Source organism: Oryctolagus cuniculus, chromosome 6, assembly GCF_051225735.1.
Source record: "Oryctolagus cuniculus isolate XC-2025 breed Fujian yellow rabbit chromosome 6, ASM5122573v1, whole genome shotgun sequence".
Classification (NCBI taxonomy): Eukaryota; Metazoa; Chordata; class Mammalia; order Lagomorpha; family Leporidae; genus Oryctolagus; species Oryctolagus cuniculus.
Genome location: NC_142872.1, coordinates 149,204,930 through 149,226,692, shown reverse-complemented (window position 1 = coordinate 149,226,692; position 21,763 = coordinate 149,204,930). Strand labels below are relative to the sequence as shown.

At 45.9% G+C, this 21,763-nt stretch overlaps 1 protein-coding gene and 1 long non-coding RNA gene across 4 annotated transcripts in view; one reads left to right on the top strand and one right to left on the bottom strand.

The window, feature by feature from the left end:
• Positions 1–4,164, bottom strand: LOC127490616 (uncharacterized). The gene is made up of 2 exons (XR_011389316.2): positions 4,030–4,164; positions 1–296 (listed from the first exon to the last, which is right to left on the bottom strand). It is a non-coding gene; the product is annotated as an uncharacterized LOC127490616 (long non-coding RNA).
• Positions 4,165–4,311: 147 nt separating this feature from the next.
• DERL1 (derlin 1) overlaps positions 4,312–21,763 on the top strand; it is a 36,331-nt gene continuing 18,879 nt past the window's right edge. For all 3 annotated transcript variants that reach the window (XR_007918719.3, XR_016235925.1, XM_002710757.6), the window contains exons 1-2: positions 4,312–4,640; positions 20,633–20,744. Coding sequence is in view for 1 of the 3 variants with exons in the window: in XM_002710757.6 (XP_002710803.1) it covers positions 4,488–4,640; positions 20,633–20,744 (265 nt within the window). In the remaining 2 variants the exon portion in view is untranslated. The remainder of the gene's footprint in view (positions 4,641–20,632; positions 20,745–21,763) is intronic.

Below are 21,763 nucleotides of genomic sequence, written 5' to 3'. Positions count from 1 at the left end.
CAGGCATGACAGGGTAAGTTATTATTCTCACCATAGCATCTTTATTTGTAAGGTGGGACTAATAAGCATGCCTTCTAATTAACATAAGGATTAATTACATATCTACAATGTGGTTTGAACTTCTTGAAGAAGGCGACAGGTCTCTCACAGGGTGGCATTCCTCTGTGACTGCTGGGACAGCATATTTGGGTCATCAGCCCTCTGGGACAGCATCACTCAGCTTCACAGCACCACGCTGCCGCGCTAGGTGATGCTGACTTGACAGTTGGTCTCCCTCCAGTAATTTTTCCTAAGTTCTGTTTTACAACGAGAAAGATATTCAAAACCATTTTTTTCACTTCTTCATCTGATTTCTGATAAACCTGTTCCTTTCTGAACAAACCTTATGTTTTATTTATTTTTTTAAATTTTTTGACAGGCAGAGTGGACAGTGAGAGAGAGAGAGAGAGAGAGAGAGAAAGGTATTCCTTTGCCATTGGTTCACCCTCCAATGGCCGCTGTGGCCAGCGCGCTGCGGCAGGCGCACTGCGCTGATCCGATGGCAGGAGCCAGGTGCTTCTCCTGGTCTCCCGTGGGGTACAGGGCCCAAGCACTTGGGCCATCCTCCACTGCCTTCCCGGGCCACAGCAGAGAGCTGGCCTGGAAGAGGGGCAACCGGGACAGAATCCGGTGCCCTGACCGGGACTAGAACCTGGTGTGCCCGCGCCGCAAGGTGGAGGATTAGCCTAGTGAGCCGCGGCACCGGCCAAACCTTATGTTTTAAAAACTAATTTCTAGGGCTGGCTCTGTGGTGTAGCAGGTAAAGCTGCCACTTGCAGTACTGTCATCCCATATGGGTGCCAGTTCGAGTCCTGGCTGCTCCACTTCCGATTCAGCTCTTTGCCATGGCCTGGGATAGCAGTAGAAGATGGCCCAAGTGCTTGGGCCCCTGCACCCATGTGGGAGACCCAGAAGCCCCTGGCTCCTGGCTTCTGATTGGCCCAGCTCCAGCTGCTGCAGCCATTTGGGGAGTGAACCAGTGGATGAAAGACCTCTCTGTTTCTGCCTCTGCCTCTCTGTAACTCTGCCTTTCAAATAAATAAATCTTTTTAAAAATAAAAAAACTAACTTATTAAATACATAGTACACATACTTGTACATAGGACATTTAAAAGGTACAAAAGGATAGGTGCTGAGACATCTTCCCAACCCTATCCCAGCCTTAGTTCTTCTTCCCAAAGGTAACCAATGTCTCAAGAAAATACTGTACCTATATTTCTGTGTGCTTTTTGTACAATACAGTGGCATACTATGCATGTCACTCTTTTATCCTTAATACTATGTCTTACAGATCATCCCACTTTGGGCTTATCTTTCCCTAAGAAATGTTGCATAGTATTGGATTATGCAGATGAGCCATAGTTAATTTCTTTTTTTTAAAAGATTGATTTTATTTATTTGAAAGACAGAGTTACAGAGAGGGTAGAGACAAAGAGAGAGGTCTTCCATCTGCTGGTTCACTCCCCAAATGGCTGCAATGGCTGGAACTGCGCCGATCCAAAGCCAGGAGCCAGGAGCTTCTTCCAGGTCTCCCACATGGGTGCAGGGGCCCAAGGACTTGGGCCATCTTCTGCTATCCCAGGCCACAGCAGAGAGCTGGATCGGAAGAAGAGCAGCCGGGACTAGAACTGGCGCCCATACGGGATGTGGGCGCTTCAGGCCAGGGCGTTAACCCACTGTGCCACAGCGTCGGCCCCTAGTTAATTTCTTATCAGCAGATATTCAGCTGTTTCTGATCTCTCTCTCAAAAAAAAAAAAAATGCAGCAATAACTGTCCTTGCACATTTAAAAGATGTTGGATCCTATCTCAAGCTGAACGTCCTAGATGTGCACTTAAGCATCACCAACTTGCTTGCGGTATGCAGACGCTGTGCCAGGGTAGTCTCATCAATAACTCATGAGAGTGTCCCTTTGCTCCACATCGCCACATTTTGTTTCTAGAATCCAGCCTGGGATCATTTACCTGCTGTGTTTTTATTTTTTAATGATGGCTTATTTTGATGATGCAAACACAGGGACTTCTTTACAAGTGAAGTGATTAAACTCTACAGCAAGCCATCTGGGCAGACTGGGGATGTCCTCTATTGAAGATGGCTAGGAATAAACCACCTTTGTGTTTTACGTCTTGAGTGGTTTATTACAACATGGATGGAGTGATTTTACAGAGAAACAAGAACCCTGAATGCTCATCTGATCTGAAGGCTTTCTAAGTACCATCTGTGTATCCCCTGCGTCAGAAGCACTGAGAGAATGGAGGAACGGGCTTTGGAAAACTGCAGAGTTTTAGGCCCACCGCAGACTTATGAAATTTGACATCTCTGAGGGATCGGAAAGAACTCATTGGTAATCCTTATCCCCACTATCATTTGTAAACAACTGCTCCATCCTCAGGGTAGGACAATCTGCAGACAGACAGGTACTCTTACTAATCAACCTTTCAAAACTTACAAAATGACAACACTTTCACTAGCAAACATCTCAAAAAGACAACAAAGTGAAAAAGAGAATGGCGATAACATTGATACCACTTCAAGTGCTGGAATCAATTTCTCTCATTTCAACCCTCACCACAGTCCTGTGAGTTCAATGCCATTATTCCCTTCTTTTGCCCCATTTTATAGCTACAGGAACTGAACGGCAGAATGGTTACGTAAGTTTTCCAGTGGTATTGCTAATAAGTGCTATTGCCATTATTTAACTTTTGTTAATTTCTAAAGTCTGAGGTTGAATTCCTGAACACTCCCTGTCGAGAGCACAATACTGCTATACATTGAGCGAATACTGTTTTTGTCTTTTTGTGTGTGTGCACATGCACTCAATGAATTCACCGGAGAAACCTTCCTTAGTCCTCAGTCTCAGCTAGATAACCCCCATTTTCTCCAAGTGTCTCTTCAGTATAATGGGTAGTGGGTTCAAAAAATGAGGGCGGGGTAGAGAAGGAAGCTGAGGGGCCATCTCCAAGTAGCATCTGTTATATACACACTAGCTTTTACTTTGTATCAAATTATCTTGTAAGATTGTACCAATTTATATTCCCACCTGCTGTGTACCAGCCAGCAGTTTCCTCATATATTTGCTATGCCTGATACATGTTGCATGGTCAATCAGTTGTAGATAGTGCCTTTTTATCTGGTAAAGACCACTACTGTTCGTTGAGACCAAGGACATGGTGCTGACAAATGTTTTCTAAAATAATAGAACGTTGGAAACTCTGCTATTTGAGATTGTCAGTGTCAGTGGAACATCCCATTCTTGCTTGGAGGGTCTAAACCATGCAGGCGGTGTAGACGCAGGATTTTCAATCCACGCATGAAGCTTAGATAATCAATTTTCAGAACCAGCATTTCACATCGATCTTAACTCTGAGGTTTCCAAGGAAAAGACTTTGAGTTTGCTTCTCAGCTCAATCCCAGGCCTCCTGTTCACACTGCTCAGTTTTGCTCTGAGCCTATCAGAAGCACTGCTTCAGTTAATTTTTACTCCAAACTCTCCCCTTCCATAATCCAATCACGACCCGGAGTGTAGCTTTGACTAAGTCTTTGTTGAACACAGAAGGCCCTAAATGTGAAAACAACAGAAGCGTGCTACCGAAAAGAATCTTAAAGCGACTTGCGTCTGCCCGGAATCTACATCCAGCATGACGAACCGAACTCGTAGTCCAGATTATTTTGCTCGCAGTTCCTCCAACACTGTTTTCTGCTCCCACATCTTTGCCTGGCTGGCTCAGCCCAGACGCTTCCTCCTCCAAGCAGCTCTCCCAGGCCACCCTCAGCTTAAAGCAGCCATCTCTCCTCCCACCCCTCTCCTATCCCGTCGCTCTGCCCCACCATCCCGTTTTATTTTCCTTATCAGTCTCTGAAATTGTCGTAGCCCATCAATTATTATCTGTCCATCGTCTTGAGGACGTAAATTCCAGATGAGAAAACCACGAAGCGTCGCCTGACAAACACCTGGGGAACGAGTGAACAGATAAACGAACTCCCCACTTACCCTCCAGGTGGGCGCACCCGGATTACAACTCCGGCGAGAACCCGGCGGAGGGAATTCGGCCTCGCCATTGGCTGGCGCATTTGCCGTTGCTCCTGGCAACCACTGTTTCCCACCAGTCGTGTCTCCACCCGCCCCGGCCACGCCCCTTCTGGCCCCGCCCCAGGAGCCCGAGCCACGGCCTCGCTGTTGGAAAAAAAAAATCGGCGCTCGCCCTTTAAGAGGCGGGACTTCTGGTCTCATCGTCCACCGCCGCCGGAAGGGGAAGTTTTGCCCCGGAACGCTGCCTCGCTCGTCCGAATTCGGTGGCGCCACGTCCGCCGGTCTCCGCCTTCTGCACCGCGGCTTCGGCGGCTTCCGCCTACACACCTTCCACTCGCGGAGCCGGCCGCGTCGTGAGGGGGCCGGCACAGGGGGTGAGGCGGCCGGCCGTGCGCACGCCGGCCACCTGAGAGGCGAAGATGTCGGACATCGGGGACTGGTTCAGGAGCATCCCGGCCATCACGCGCTACTGGTTCGCCGCCACCGTCGCGGTGCCCTTGGTCGGCAAACTCGGCCTCATCAGCCCGGCCTACTTCTTCCTCTGGCCCGAAGCCTTCCTCTATCGCTTCCAGGTACTGGCCGGCGACGGGGGTGTGGAGACTACAGGCCCCAGACGGCCCCGCGGCGGGGCGGCGGGGGCCGCCCTGTGGTGGGCGCGCGGTGCCTGCTGGGATTTGTAGTGCGTCCGTCTCCAGCGGTTTAGGGCGGGGTCCTGTGGAGGTCTGGAGCGAGGGCCTGGGGGTACCTGGAGACATGGGTTTGGTCTTGGGAGAAGGGCTGACCTCACTCTTAGAGTACGATTGTGCTTCCCGGCCCCCGCATTCGGTGATGGAGGCAGTGAGAAGGTAAGTCAGTCGTTAGTGTTTTCGACGCCACTGTTGAGCTGCCTGGGTCCAGCAGGAGCAGTGCCCTCTGACCTTCCTCTGCCGCCCACGTGGGTGGCGTGGGGGTGTCAACCTGACCAACTTCTGCCTGAGTTGCTTTCATGTTAATAGAGGGTGTAAAGTTTTTTTCCCCCCTTAACAGGAGTGATTTAAAGGCAGATATTCAAAGAATGAGTTTATTTTCCTGCGTTCCCTCCCCAGGCCATGACCTGGTGTCTGGCATGTAATACTTGATTGAGCATATGAAGGAATGAGTAAGGAGTAGATTGCTCCAGAAGTGGAGGCCTTGTTATTTTCTTTGACACGGAGGAAACAGCCCAGGATAATGTTCGGGCCCAGAGAATGTTCGTTTCTTGGAGGTTATTTTTGTTCAGTAGGTTTTGTGATTTTAAATTTGTAATCCGTGGAATGAGACTCCATGAGCTGACAATTTCAACACATTACTTGGCCTTGTCTTCCCTTTCCTTGTGGGTATTATTATTATTATTTTTGGTCACCTTTGCTGGTTTTCATCCTTTTTTGACTTTGGAGTGTTGGGATGTGCCCCGGGGATCACTTATAGAACCTCTTCCTCACGCAGCTTCACCTTTAAGTACTTTGTATAACCGGAAGGCTGATACATTGAAATACAGTGTAACTATCTTCAGCCCAGGTTGGTCTCTTGATTTCCAGTTTGGCACACCCAACAGACTGCGTGAAATGACCATTTGGATGACCTCCGGGCGTCTCTCTCAGACTTAATGTGCCCTTTCCTCCGTTGCTTTAGTAGCAAATAGCAGCTCCGTTACTACAGGGTTCAAGCTTGTAGCTGTGGGGTCATCCTGGAGGATGTTTTCTCTCGTAGCCCCAGTCTTTCAGCAAATCTTGTCGACGCTGCCTTAAACCCGTATGCAGGATACGGTTCCTCGTCGTTTGCCTTTGCTCGCTGCAGTCATTCCAACCTTGTCCCGTCTCAGTCTTTTCTACTGGACACCTGGAGTGATCTTTTCAAAACATAAATCGGGTCCTGTGAGTGCTCCTCCCATGACCCACCTGTGTCTTCTCAACTGCACGAGTACAAGTTCCTAGAGTGTTCCTCAAGGCCTCCCCAGCCCCAGACCACTCGGATCTTACTTCCTAGGCTCTCCACCGTATTCATTAGTCTCTACGATGGAACCCCTGCTCAGGGCTTCACACTTCGCAGCCCGAGGAAGGTGCCCATGGCTCTGTGGTGAGCCTCCTTATGGTCCTCAGGTCGCTGTCCAAATGCTGTCCTACTAGCAAGGCCCTCTGTACTTTTCTACATCAAATAGTATTCTTCCGTCACTCCATCTTGCTTCTCCTCATTTTTCTTGCTGTTTATCATCCCTTAGTGTTAGCCTTCTTCCCTTCAGAGAACGTCCTGTGAGAGCCAGGTCTTTGTCTTGTCTGTTCGTTGCCTAGATAGTCCCTAGCACATAGCAGTGCGTATTGGTTGTATTCATGGAAATAATTTGGCACTTTCTATGTGCTGGGCACTGGGATACAATAACAAACAAGACATAGAAGGTTCCTGGTTTTCCATCCCAGAAAATAGAGGAAGAGCCATGTAATGGAGAGTGATGGCAGAGTGTAATAGTTGATAGGGTCTTCCAGAAAGCCTCAGAAGATGTGTGAAGAATGTCCTTGGGTCTGACTAGAGACAGCTGGCCTTCCAGAAAGAAGGAATGGTAAGGGAAGGGCTTTGAGGCGGGACTAGGAACAGAAAGTAGAGTGGAAAGCTGTACGGGTGAGGATTGGTAGGTGAGGAGTGGGGGTGAGTGTAGTAAAGCAAAGATGATAGGAACGGAGATTGGGGCTAGAATAGAGAGGACTTGGAGGTCATGTTAAGAAGTTTGAACTTTGGGGGCCGGCGCCGTGGCTCACTTGGTTAATCCTCTGCCTGCGGCGCTGGCATCCCATATGGGCGCCGGGTTCTAGTTCCAGTTGCTCCTCTTCCAGTCCAGCTCTCTGCTGTGGCCCGGGAGAGCGGTGGAGGTTGGCCCAAGTGCTTGGGCCCCTGCATCCGCGTGGGAGACCAGGAAGAAGCACCTGGCTCCTGGCTTTAGATTGGCGCAGTGCCGGCCATGGTGGCCATTTGGGGAGTGAACCAATGGAAGGAAGACCTTTCTCTCTGTCTCTCTCTCTCACTGTCTATAACTCTACCTGTCAAATTAAAAAAAAAAAAAAAAACTATTTAAAAAAAGAAGTTTGAACTTTGACAGCACTGTGACACTTTTGTAGCCTTTCAAACCAAGGACTGATAGATTGCCGTGATTAGTTTGTGGGGTGGACCTGCTGTCTAGGGAAGGACTAGGTAATGGGATCAGTGAGAAATGCAAGTTAGGAGACAAGAGGGTTGGTGGGCCGAGGTCACTGTGAAGCTCGAGAGAAACGGATAGAGTCGGGGGTTGGAGTGGACCAGGGTGCCACGGAGTGGATATGAAGGGAGACTAGGTGGTGGAAACAGGACTCGCTTTATGTAGGTGGGGCCCTGTCCGAGACAGGGACTGTCTGGGGTGCGGGTGGGGCAGATAGATGAAGGAGAATTATGTTTTGTCTCATTTGAATTATGTGCTACGTCTTGAGATGCATCCAAGTGGAGAAGGAAAGTTGGTAGTTGGATGTAAGAGTGTCATTGTAGAGCACAGCCGGGGTTGCCTCGTTTTCTTTTTATTTACTTTGATAAATATTTGCTGACAGAGTGCTTGTGGTGCACTTAGGCCTGGTGGCATGTTGAGTAATGAGTGTGTATGGTGAGCGGTGATTGTAAATCATTCTGTGAGCAGGACGTGTTCAGAACTGGCCGTTCGACCCGGCTTGCAAAATCTTCCAAGTTGCACGCATGTGCAGTCAGGTGAATGGACTAGTGAGCTGGCAAAGCCTTCTTAGTAGGCCGTAGCAGTATAACGTTCAAGGCCGTGAGCTGCTTAGGAAGAGTCATCTTCCCTTTCAAACCTTCTGTGATTTCCCCATCTTTCCCGTGCTGTTTCTTCTGGGCTTGTTGTCACAAGCCTGGCAGAACCTGCTGGCAGGAGGCAGGATGGTGCACTGGTGCCCAGGTGTGGCAAGGCTCCTGCCCGCTCTGGAAGACTTTAGCTTTCTGATCATCTGGAGGAGCTCATTTGCAGATAAAGCAGTTGAGAAAAATGGCATCTGCGGGGGCTGTGGGAGGAGCTTGTGTAGCGCGCTTTAGCCAAGTTTCTGCCAGAGCTTTCTTTCCTTAGGAGCGGGATCTCCGGGATAGGCATTTGGCTCAGCAGTTTGGTTGCTGCTTGGAATAACTGCATCCCTATTGGAGTGCCTGGGTTTCAGCCCGGCCCTAGTCGCGCTTCCTGCTAACGTGGACCCTGGGAGGTGGCAGATGGTGATAAGATTACTTGGGTCCCTGCCACCCATGTGGGAGAATCAGATTGAGTTCTGGGCTCCTGGCTTTGGCCTGGCTCAACCCTAGCTGTTGTGGACATTCAAGGAGTAAATCATTGGATGGAAGATCTTTGTTCCTCTGCCTCCCTGCTTTTCAGATAAAAAGTGAGCATTAAATAAAAATAAAGAAACTAGATTCTTAGCTTAAAAAACCTTGGGGAATGATTGTTTTAGAGTTGTACATTCATGTTAGAAGTGATGAAAGTTTTTTCCTCTTATCTATAGGTTTCCTCTGTTTAGGTTGTTGGTTTGGAACTCCAAAGACTAAAATGTAATATTTTGGTTTGGATAGCTTGGAACAGATGTGTGCTAAAACTATACTGCTGGGGCTGGCGCTGTGGCGTAGCGGGTAAAGCCACTGCCTGCAGTGCCGGCATCCCTATGGGCGCTGGTTGAGTCCTGGCTGCTCCACTTCTGATCCAGCTCTCTGCTGTGACCTGGGAAAGGAGTACAAGATGGCTCTGCACCTGCATGGGATACCAGGAAGAAGCTCCTGGCTCCTGGGCTCAGATTGGCCTAGCTCTGACTGTTGTGGCCATCTGGGGAGTGAACCAGCAGATAGAAGCCTTCTCTCTCTGCCTCTGCCTCTGCCTCTGTAACTCTGCCTTTCTAATAAATAAGTAAATTTTAAAAAAAGTTAAAAAAGGCTATACTGCTGCTCATAAGTTCTCCCTACTCCAAATCTTTCAGACTTAAACTCATCAATCAGTAATTCACAGTGATGAGATCTCTTCATATTGATCCCTGATTAATTATGAGACTTGGCAATTTCTTGCTACCCTAGTGTTTTCCAAAATTATGTCTCCCAGTGCAGCCTGAGCAGTGCTACGTCTTCATTTCTTTGGACAGAATAACACATCATCTCCTTAAGTCCGTATCGTGCTTCTCCATGTAATATCTCAGTCAGTTTCCTATTTAATAGACAGCTGCACTTTCAGTTTCATTTAAGTGAGTCAAAGATAGTTCTAAGCTGTCTCATTTAACTCCTTTGCTTAATATCTACTAAAAAAAATAGTTCGATGGTTAGTAAACATTTTTGAAGGTGGTTTTGTCCAAGTCAGTCATAGTAAACTGGTTTTTCCTTTTCTGTTAGAGGTGGTTGAATAATGATCTGAAGGCCCAACAGAGCCCCTTACTGAGTGTATGCCATTAGGTAACTTCTTTATCTTGTCTGAGCCTCGATTTCTTTTCTTTCTTTTTAAAAATGTTTTTTTAAGATTTATTTGCTTATTTGTAAGGCCATGTTACAGAGAAAGAGGGGGAGATGGGGCGGGGCGGGGCAGAGGGAGAGAGAGAGAAAGAGAAAGACATATCTTCCATTTACTGGTTTGCTCCCCAAATGGCTACAACATTTGGGACTGGGCCAGGCTGAAGCTAGGAGCCTGGAACTCCATCTGGTTCTCCCACATGGGTAGCAGGGACCCAAGCACGCGGGCCATCTGCTGCTGCTTTCCCAGGCACGTTAGCAAGGAGCTGGATCAGAAGTGGAGCAACAGGGTCCCTGACCGGTGCTCATATTAGATGCTAGCGATACAGACAGGGTTTAATTTGCTGCACCACAACCCCAGCCCTGAACTTTAATTTCTTTACCTAAAAATAGGGGTAATATAGTACCATGTTAACTGTTCCTTGACTCCGTTGATGATATGATGGTCTATTCGTTTACTGCAACATTTAGGGTGTGTGTGTGGGGGGTAAGAGGGTAAATGAGTATATTGATTGCAAGATACAGCCTACCTCAACCTGAGGGATGGTACCTATTTCAGGTTTATGTTATATAGAACACACACACAGAATTTTTTTTTTAAAGATTTATTTACTTGAAAGGTAGTTACAGAGAGAGAAAGATACCTTCCATCCACTGGTTCAATCCCCAAATCCCCAAATGAGTGCCACAAGCCAGGAGCCTGAAACTCCATCTGGGTCTTTCAGGTAGGTGTCACGGGCCCAAATACTTGGGCTGTCTTTCACAGCTTTTCAAATGCGTTATAGCAGAGAGCTGGATGGGAAGTGGAGCAGCTGGGACTTGAACCAGTGTTCTTATGGGATGCCGGTGTTGCAGGTGGCAGCTTAACCTGCTGTGTCACAGTGCTGGCCCCAGAAAAATGTTGTTTTTTTTGTTTTGTTTTGTTTTGTTTTGTTTTTTGACAGGCAGAGTGGACAGTGAGAGAGAGAGACAGAGAGGAAGGTCTTCCTTTTGCCGTTGGTTCACCCTCCAATGGACCCGCGGCCGGCGCACCGCGCTGATCTGAAGGCAGGAGCCAGGTGCTTCTCCTGGTCTCCCATGGGGTGCAGGGCCCAAGCACTTGGGCCATCCTCCACTGCACTCCCCGGCCATAGCAGAGAGCTGGCCTGGAAGAGGGGCAACCGGGACAGAATCTGGCGCCCCGACTGGGACTAGAACCCGGTGTGCGGGCACCGCTAGGCGGAGGATTAGCCTGTTGAGCCACGGCGCCTGCCCAGAAAAATGTTTTTAAAGTGCCTGGTAAATAGTCTAAGAAGACTGTTCAAAAATAGTCGCGGGCCTGCGCTGCGGCTCACTAGGCTAATCCTCCGCCTTGTGGTGCTGGCACACCGGGTTCTAGTCCCGGTCGGGGCACCGGATTCTGTCCCGGTTGCCCCTCTTCCAGGCCAGCTCTCTGCTGTGGCCAGGGAGTGCAGTGGAGGATGGCCCAAGTGCTTGGGCCCTGCACCCGCATGGGAGACCAGGAGAAGCACCTGGCTCCTGCCATTGGATCAGCGTGGTGTGCCGGCCGCAGCGCGCTGGCCGCGGCAGTCATTGGAGGGTGAACCAACGGCAAAGGAAGACCTTTCTCTCTGTCTCTCTCTCTCACTGTCCACTCTGCCTTTCAAAAAATTAAAAAAAAATAGTTGCTTATTTTTATTTATAAGCCAGTAATAATTCCTGCCTTACTGCTTTTCTCTATGGACAATAAAACATTCTAATTTTAATTTGTAATTGAAATTGAAATGTAACTGCTGAGTTATTCTATTTTTTGTTCTCTTAAAAGCCTCCTGACTTGAAATTGGAAGATGTGAACTCTCAATTTCTCTAATTCACTTCCAGGAATAAGAAATAGCACCAACCAAATCTGTGTTGCATATATATATATATATATATATTCAACCAAAAAAATGCTTATATTTGTCAGCCTTTGCTTATAGCATTGCATTTAACCTGATGACAGCAATCCTAGCAGATTAAGAGACATTTCTTTTTTTTTTTTTTTTTTAAGATTTATTTATTTGTTTGAAAGTTACACAGAGAGAGGAGAGGCAGAGAGAGAGGTCTTCCATCTGATGGTTCACTCCCCAATTGGCCTCAATGGCCAGAGCTGCCCGATCCGAAGCCAAGAGCCAGGATCCAGGAGCTTCTTCTGGGTCTGCGACATGGGTGCAGGGGCCCAAGGACTTGGGCCATCTTCCACTGCTTTCCCAGGCCACAGCAGAGAGCTGGATTTGAAGTGGAGCAGCCAGGTCTTGAACCAGCGCCCATATGAGATGCCAGCGCTTCAGGTCAGAGCCTTAACCTGCTGTGCCACAGCGCTGGCTCCAAGAGGCATTTTGCATATGATAAGAAGGATGGTGAACTTAACCTCTAGGCTGAACGTGGAGGTGGAATTGTATTGGCTAGTGTTGGGTATATAGAGTTCAAAATCTTTTCTTTGTGGTCCTGTTTTGCTGTGGTCTGTAGGTAGGGTTACTCATTAGATGATGACTTTGTTTTTTGACTCATTGAGTTTTTTAGGGTGTCAGTGGGAAAGTGTGGCTATTATAAATTTATGGCTTGCCTTTTTTTTTTTTTTTTTTTTTATTTGAAAGAGCTACAGAGAGAGGGGGGGAGCTTCCAACCATTGGTGCACTCCCAGATGTCCACAGTGGCCAGGACTGAGCCAGGCTGCAGCCAGGAGCCAGGTCTCCCTTGTGGGTAGCAGGGGCCCAAGCACTTGGGCCATCTTCTGTTGCTTTTCACAGGCCATTAGCAGGGAGCTGGATTGGAAGTGGATCAGCTGGCCCTGTTAAACATAAGAGTGGGAATAAGAGAGGGAAGAGATGTATAATTTGGGGCATGCTCAGGCTGACTTGCCCCAATTGGTAGAGTTGGAAACATACCAGGGGATTCCAATTCAATCCCATCAAGGTGGCATGTGCCAATGCCATCTCACTATTCCAAGTGATCAATTTCAGTTCACAATTGATCATAATGAAAGGACTAAGAGTCAAAGGGAGCACATAAACAAGTCTAGTATCTGCTAACACCAACCGATAGAATAAATAAAGGGGAGAGTGATCCAACATGGGAAGTGAGACACTCAGCAGACTCATAGAATGGCGGATGTCCTAAATAGCACTCTGGCCTCAGAATCAGCCCTAAAGGCACTCGGATCTGGCTGAAAAGCCCATGAGAGTATTTCAGGCATGGAAAGCCAAGACACTCTGGCAAAAAGATCTCTGTGAGTGAGATCCCAGTGGAAAGAACAGGTCTTCAAAGAGGGAGGTGCCTTTCTCTGAAGGGAGGAGAGAACCTCCACTTTGACTATGACCGTGTCTAAACAAGATAAGAGTCGGAGAACTCAAGGGGCTTCCATAGCCTTGGAAACTCATAACTGGTGCATGGGGAGATTACTGATGCCATAAACAGGAGTGTCAATTTGTAAAGTCAACAGCAGGAGTCACTGTGCACTTACTCCTCATGTAGGATCTCTGTCCTTAACGTGCTATACACTGAGGCTTAATGCTATAACGAGTACTCAAACAGTATATTTCACTTTGTGTTTCTATGGGGGTGCAAACGATTGAAATCTTTACTTAATGTACACTAAACTGATCTTCTGTTAAAAAAAAAAAAAAAAGAAATTATCAATTCCCAACTTGACTCTCACTGGGATTAAACATGACAATAGGTCTGATCTGATTTCATCATCATTTAAAAAAAATCATCTATTATTTTTCACTTTATGTTTCTGTGTGGGAGCAAACTGTTGAAATACTTACTTAAGGTATACTAAGCTGATCTTCTGTATATTAAGATAATCGAAAATGAATCTTGATGTGAATGGAAGGGGAGAGGGAGTGGGAAAGGGGAGGGTTGTGGGTGGGAGGGACGGTATGGGGGGGAAGCCATTGTAACACATGAGTCGTACTTTGGAAATTTATATTCATTAAATAAAAGATTAAAAAAAAAAAAAAAAAAGGAAGTGGATCAGCTGGGACTTGAACTGTTACCCCATTTGGGATGCTGGTGTCTCGACCTGCTGTGCAGGATGCTGGCCTCTATGGCTTGCCTTTAAACGCTCAATACACGAATACAGTCAGCATCTAGATCCATAAACGACATTCTTGGTACTCCCAGAACCTTCCTTCTGCTCCCTTCTGCCCCTGCAAAGGTAATTACTATCTTAACTTTTAACACCATAGATTATTACTGCCAATTTTTTTCCTTTCTGTCAATGGGGTTACACAGATTGTACTCTTGTGTGTCTGGCCTCTTTCATCAGCAGTGTGTTTGGGAGTCACTCGTGTTGTGGTACATGGTTATAGAATGCCCATTCTCTTTGTTCCATTGTGTGAATATACCTTAACCTCTATCCATTCTACCATTAGCAGACCTTTTGGATAGCTTCCCATCTTTGGCTGTTAAGAATTGTGCCACTGTGAATAATCTTGGTGAACATAGGTATGCATTTCTGCTGGATATATATCTAGGTGTGGAATCAAAGCCCGGAACCAGGAACAACATCCAGGTCTCCTACATGGGTGGCAGACTTTGAGCCTTCACCTGATGTTTCCCAGGCACAGTAGTAGGGAGATGGATCAGAAGCGGGGTAGCCAGGTCTGGAACCAGCACTCCAATGTGGGACACAGGTGTCCTGAGTGGTGGCGTAACCAGCTGCACCACAACACCAGTCTTTTAATTTGTTTAAGTAAATGGAGGGGGTCTTTTCTTGACTACCTGGTGTTTCTAAAAATTGAAAAGGCCACTGGGGGAGTGCTGTGGCGTAGCGGGTAAAGCCACTGCCTGTGGTGCTGGCATCCCATATGGGGGCCCTCCCATATGGGTGCCAGTTTGAGTCCCAGCTGCTCCACTTCCGATCCAGCTCTCTGCTATGGCCCAAGAAAGCAGTGGAAGATGGTTCAAGTCCTTGGGCCCCTGCACCCGCTTAGGAGACCCAGAGGAGGCTCTTGGCTCCTGGCTTCGGATTGGTGTAGCTCTGGCCATTGCAGCCAATTGGGAAGTGAACCAGCGGATGGCTTTCAAATAAAAAAATAAATCTTAAAAAAAAAAAAGGCCCATAAAAAACTCAGTTGTTTTCATAAGAAAATCTGAGCCCTAAGTAGAGTTCATGTAATCCACTCAGAGTTCCTCCCATAACAAGGATAAGCAGGCCATGTGTTAACTGGCATAGAACACCTTCAAACAGACATAATCTACTGTTCTAGGTGCCAGTCCAGTAACTTGATGAGTGTAGGTTGCAACCATCCCTTAACTATAACCTCCCAATCTGCTACTAAGCAAGCAGAAATGACTGCCAGAGTCTAGAGGAGGCTCTTGGCTCCTGGCTTCGGATTGGTGTAGCTCTGGCCACTGCAGCCAATTGGGAAGTGAACCAGCAGATGACTTTCAAATAAATAAATAAATCTTAAAAAAAAAAAAAAAAAAGGCCACAGTCTTTGCCACACAGATGCTCAACATCTTTCTTGGAGACCATTGTAAATTTCCTTAACTCTAAATCAACCCATCCTTATTGGTTCAGAAAAATCTTTGCTTTTGTACCTAGAAAACCCCCTCTAGACTCTGGCAGTCATTTCTGCTTGCTTAGTAGCAGATTGGGAGGTTATAGTTAAGGGATGGTTGCAACCTACACTCATCAAGTTACTGGACTGGCACCTAGAACAGTAGATTATGTCTGTTTGAAGGTGTTCTATGCCAGTTAACACATGGCCTGCTTATCCTTGTTATGGGAGGAACTCTGAGTGGATTACATGAACTCTACTTAGGGCTCAGATTTTCTTATGAAAACAACTGAGTTTTTTATGGGTCTGGTCTCGAGATTGCTGCAGAGTAAAATGAGGTGCCCCTTTTGGTGAGTGTGTGGCTTGCAGTCCTCTATTGGCAAGACCCAGGCTCTTTGCACTGCGCCTGGCCACCTTTCAGGCTCTCCAGGGTGGAAAATGTACCTTTCTACTCTTGTTCCTGAAAATAAAAGTCTGTTTCCTTATCCTGACTATATGCACATCAGTTAGAGAAAACAAGGAGATATAGTTGGGTATCTTCCATAGACATTTCTGAAATATATTACATTGTATGCTGCTGAAGACATGAGCCATCCCCTGGTGTTTTCAAATTGTAATTTTAAAGTCATATAAAAATAATATTAAGTTTCTTTCTTAGGTTGATGAAAATAAGTATAACTCAAGGGTAAGCTTAATGAACAGGGAAAAGAAGTGTGAGGTATTTTGACAGACACTGATTTTTAAAGAACAGGTGCACACAGTGCTAAAAATAGTGTTGTGTCATCAGTGTTAGAGAAGATGTAGGCAAAAAAACAAAAAAAACCCACCATGGTCTCTTTTTCAGTATCAGGCCTTGAGTAACTTAGAGGAATATGGGAGTAATTTAAACATGTACTGATAAAAGGCCAGTGAGTGCCTCCTAAAATGCTGTAGGAATAATACACCCACACACATTTGTTTTTACAAAGCACCTTTTAAACCCACTTTCTAATCGCAGCCTTTTCCAATTCCTGTACGATAAGGAAGGCAGAGGCCACAGGACTGTTGCCATTGGGTGGGTGAGGACGGCAGAGGTCACAGGACTGTTGCCACTGGGTGGGTGAGGGAAGCCAACTCAGAAGTCAGGACGGCTCCTAGGTCACACAGCTGCTTGGAGCCAAGGCCAGGTCTTGCCTGTGGCCCTTCCTCCCTTTGCTTTGCATAAGCAGGTTGACTGAACTTGTAGGTTTGCTCTTCATTCACTTGAAGATTGTATACATATAGTAGTACTGAAAAGCTTTAGGATTAATTATGCCTCATGATACGGATGTCACTTGTGAGAGGCATAGTGAAAATAGCGATCTAGTGTCACAGAGCTGTGGAGTCAGACTGTCTGGTACAAAGTCCTAGTTCTACCAGTTACTAGCTATTACTTAACTGTCTCTCATCCTGTTCCTCAGCTGTAATATCCATGTCTGGAGTCAGTGCACGTAGAGAAGCCAAATGGCACACTAATTTATTGATTTGTTGAAAAAGTCATTAACCAGAATAGAGCAAGTATTAGTGTATCATTCTCCTTTGACGGGGCAAATTGAGAAATGGTAACTTTAGGCCTTCTCAAATCATCTCTACTGTCTATCCATGTGATTCTTCATACTGTTTCTATGATAAAGTTGTAAGAATATAAAAACTAATTTTAACCTGGTTTACTGGCTTAAGACAGCACTCTTGGGGCCAGCATTGTGGCAAAGTGGTAAAGCTGCCGTCTGCAATGCCAGCATCCCATCTGGGTACTGGTTCGTGTCCTGACTATTCCGCATCCAATTCAGCTTCCTGATAATGGCCTAGGAAAGCAGCATAAAATGGCCCAGGTGTTTGGGCCCCTGTACCCGTGTGTGAAACCTGGAAGAAGCTCCTGGCTTCTGGCTTTGGCCTGGCCTAGCACTGGCCATTGCTGCCATCTGGGGAGTAAACCAGCAGATGGATGATCTCGCTCTCTGTCTGTCTCTCTCTCTTTGTAACTCGGACTTTTAAATAAATAATAATTTTTAAGGTTCTTAGGAAGTCATTTTTTGGGTATGTACAGTGCGTTTTCCCCCACAGGGAACTGGGCTCTGAGTGGTACAGTCCTGTACGTGGAGAATGTAACTTGCCTGCCCTGTCGCTGGCCAGGCTCATTACGGGTATCCTCCATTCCAGCCACATTGCGCTGTCAGCAGTAACCATTCACTTACTGTGCTCTTGCAGTTCTTTGGGACTCTGTACCAAGACCAAACTTCCTCTCCTTTGTGCCAACTCTTGCTTCTTTGGCAGCCTTCTGCACTCTTGGGGACTCCTGATGTGGGGCCTCTGTCTTTCCTGCTTGGCATGTTGTTAGAGTGTGGTAAGACACGTAGCTCTCGAGCCAAAAGCCAGTGTCATGCTCGTGTTTCCAAAGTTTGGGAAAGCTGTCTACTTCAACCACTGTTCTAGCCAGTGCATTAGATAAGAATGAGAAAAGAAAGCTTATTTACGGATAGGGCGTATGCTGGAAAGTGTGGTTATTGTGAACAGTAAGATGCTCAGCTTTGGTGATTGGGTATAAAGAGAAGAAAAGATAGTTCAATTGAAAACCCTAAAAGCTATGGGAGGGACCGGCACTGTGGCTTAGAGATTAAAGCCTCTGCCTGCAGTGCTGGCATCCCCTGTGGGTGCCGGTTTGAGTCCTGGTTGCTCCACTTCTGATCCAGCTCTCTGCTATCGCCTGGGAGGGCAGAAGAGGCTGGCCCAAGTGCTTGGGCCCCTGCACACGAGTGGGAGACCGGAAGAGGCTCTTGGCTCCTGGCTTCGGATCAGCTGAGCTCTGGCCGTTGCAGCCATTTTGGAAGTGAACCAGTGGATGGGAGACCTCTTTCTCTGCCTGTGCCTCTCTGTAACTCTGCCTTTCAAATAAATAAATAAACCTTAAAAAAAAAAAAAAGCTATGAGAAGCTTCTAGGGTGGGAATTACATCAATATCGTGTCCATATAACCAATATATTGTTTAGATTCATTCAGAAAAATAAAATATTGAGACTAACCAAGAAGATTGACAATATAGTAAGAGAAAATAAGACAAAATAATAAGAGAAAGGGGAGGGAGGGGCCGGTGCCTTGGCTCACTTGGTTAATCCTCCGCCTGCAGCGCCGGCATCCCATATGGGCACCGGGTTCTAGTTCTGGCTGCTCCTCTTCCAATCCAGCTCTCCACTGTGGCCCGGGGAGGGCAGTGGAGGATGGCCCAAGTGCTTGGGCCCCTGCACCCGCATGGGAGACCAGGAGAAGCACCTGGCTCCTGGCTTTGGATTGGCGCAGCACCGGCCGTAGCTGCCATTTGGGGAGTGAACCAACTGACGAAAGTCCTTTCTCTCTCTCTCTCTCTCACTGTCTATAACTCTGCCTGTCAAATAAATAAATAAAAAAGGGGAGGAAGATTTAACTATTCAACTTTATCAGATATTAAAATTTATTATAGAACTAGATTAAAACAACTTGGTATTGGTCTAGACCTCAGTTTCAAGCAGGATAGTCTAAAATAGACATTAAGATAAAATAGAATAAATATTCAGTGAAAGTAGTTTTTTTAAGTAATTGGAGGAAATATGGGACACTCTGTCAATGGGAATGGGAAACTGAGTGACCATCTAGAAAAAGAAGGTGAATTTCCTCCTTACTCCTTGGATGAACTATGAAAAGTGCTATAATAAAGCTGTGAGCACTTTGATATTCTTGGAGTGAAAATATTTCATAAGCTTGATAAATGGTGGATACACTTACTTACATTTAATTTTGTTTTAATTAATTTATTTGAGAGGCAGCGATGACAGAGAGAAATGGACATCCAGAGAGCTCCTGTTCCATCCACTCTGCAAGTGTTCACAACATGCCCTGGCTGGGGCCAAAGCTGGGTGCTTGGAACTCAGTCAGGTCTCCCACGTAGGTGGCAGGAACCCAGTTACTTCACTATCACTCCTGCCTCTGAGGTATGCATTAACAAGAGCTGGAATCAGGAGTAGAACTGGGACTCGAAACCAGGCATTCTGATGTGGGATACAGGCATCTCATCTATTGGGCCAAATGTCTGTCCTCGTTGCTACCTTAGAGAGAGGTCTTCTATTCACTGGTTCACTCCCCAGGTGGCCGCAATGGCCAGAGCTATGCCAATCTGAAGGCAGGAGCCAGGAGTTTCTTCCAGGTCCCCCATGCAGGTGCCATCTTCCACTGCTTTCCTAGGCCACAGCAGAGAGCTGGATCAGAAGTGGAGAAGCGGGACTCGAACTGGTGCCCATATGGAATGCTGGCACTGCAGGCAGTGGGTTTACCTGCTATGCCACAGCGCCAGCCCCCTGTTACTTTTTGAAAATAATATTGGTACAAAAACCTCATCAGTTGTTGTTAACAAGGCTTATTTCTTACTGCAGATCCTTCTGTATTGTTTGTTCAGGTAATGGTTTTTATGTCATGTGTGCTCATTTTGTCTATTTAGCCAATTTTTTTTTAGTAAAAATCCCTGTTTAAATTCTTTTTGAGTATGACATTTTTGAATAAGGTTTATCATTCCTAAATAGAGATATTATGAAATTATTGTACTGTTGGGAAAGAAGTCTTTGCAATTCATTTTGTCATAGGCTTAGTTGTATGATCTCAGTAACTAAAGATGTAATTCTTTTTTAAAATGTTTGTTTATTTATCATCATCTACTTTAAAGAGGGACAGAAAGAGGGATCTTCCATCTGCTGGTTCACTCCCCAGATGCCTGCCACAGTCAGGGCTGAGCCACGCCAGAACTCCATCCACGTCTTCACATGGGTGGCAGGCACCCAAGCACATGACCCGTCTTTGGCTGCGTTCCAGGATGCATTTGCAGGAAGCTGGATTGGAATAGAGGAGCTGGGATTCAAATTGGCATTCTGATAAAGGACACAGGCAGCCTAAATGTTCCCCAACACCTGTCCCAACCATGTACTTCTATAACATTGATTTTTTTTTAAAGATATATTTATTTATTTGAAAGAGTTAGAGAGTGGGAGAAGCAGTGGGGGAGGGGGAGGGGTCGTTTGTCCACTGGTTCACTCCCCCAATGGCTGCAATGGCTGGAGCTGGGATTATTTGAAGCCAGAAGCCAGGAGCTTCTTCCAGGTCTCCCACGTGGGTGCAGGGGCCCAAGTACTTGGGCCATCTTCTGCTGCTTTTCCAGGCCATAACAGAGAGATGGATTGGAAAAGGAGCAGCCAGGACTAGAACCAGTGCCCATATGGGATACCAGCACCGCAGGCTGTGGCTTTAACCTGCTGTGCCAAAGGGCCAGACATTGATTTTTAAGAGCTTGTTTAGAAATACTTATTGCTTATCCATTGGTTTGCAAATTGATGTGATTGTAATTTATATGAACTTTTCTTCAGTTGTTTTGAATTGTGTTGGTAGTATCATTTTGAGAAAGCTTTGCAAAGGTTAATTTAGTTAAAAGAAAAAAAATTAATCAGGCTTAGAAAAACTAACAAATGTCTTTATTTTGATTTTGACAGATTTGGAGGCCAATCACTGCCACCTTTTATTTCCCTGTGGGTCCAGGAACTGGATTTCTTTATTTGGTCAATTTATATTTCTTGTATCAGTATTCTACTCGCCTGGAAACAGGTAAGTCATCTGTAGATGTAAATATTTTTTTCTTCTGATTTGCTAATTCATATGTTTCTTTTCTTGGAGGAATTTTGAGGGCAGGTAGCATTTGGTAAGAAATGGCGTAATGATTGTGTTTGCTCAGTGAATGCCAGGACTGTGCTAAGCACTGAAGTTGTTTGTCCTTTACTCTGTAAAATGTCAGGAAGTATAAGTAGCACTTTTTTTTTTTTAGCTGAAAAAAGAACATATTAGAGGTTTACGTTTCCTGCCTGTCTCTTAGTGGCTCAGCTGTGTGCTTCTCACTTGATTAGATGATCTCATTCATTTCTGTTGTAGAGCAGTCCTTGTCATTTAGTGCAAAATTGGGTTGGAGTGTATATGTTGTCTGGAGTGGGCTTGAGAAGTACTACTTTGTGCAATTAGAAGCCTAGAATTGCTCTCTCTAATTGAAACACTCAACTTTGAAATGTATAGCCAAGATTTAGTAATGTGGTAGCGTCCGATATGAATCCCTGTGTGATGCTTTGGGTACGCTGTAAGAATCCTTTCTTAAATTATCTTATAAAATTGTTGTATCTTGCAATATCTTATATAAATAAATAAAAATAAAAATAAAGTAATTAAAATGGATACTTTTATGTTATAAACTGATTGTGTCAAAATAAGATTATAATTTTGCTAAGCATAAATAATTTAGAAAAGGTTGACTAACTTCAGAGACTTGATGAATTTGCTGGCTGTTAAGAAAGACATCATTGTATTAACACAAGGGTAGATGACTGCTATTGGGAGGGACCTGACACATTCCTTGAGTTTCACAGAGAGGAAGAAGCGATTGAAAGAAGTGATTCGACTGAGGTAAAAATGGACAGACAGAAGGCCTCTCACTGTCATGTCAGGGATTTCATTCTTAAATATATCAAAATACGTGATTTTTCTTCTTCTTTGTTGCAGTTGGATCTGATTATGGTGCTGCCTTGTTGAGCATTCATTCTATCCCTCTGTCACAATTTGAGTACTAAGTTGTTGGAGTA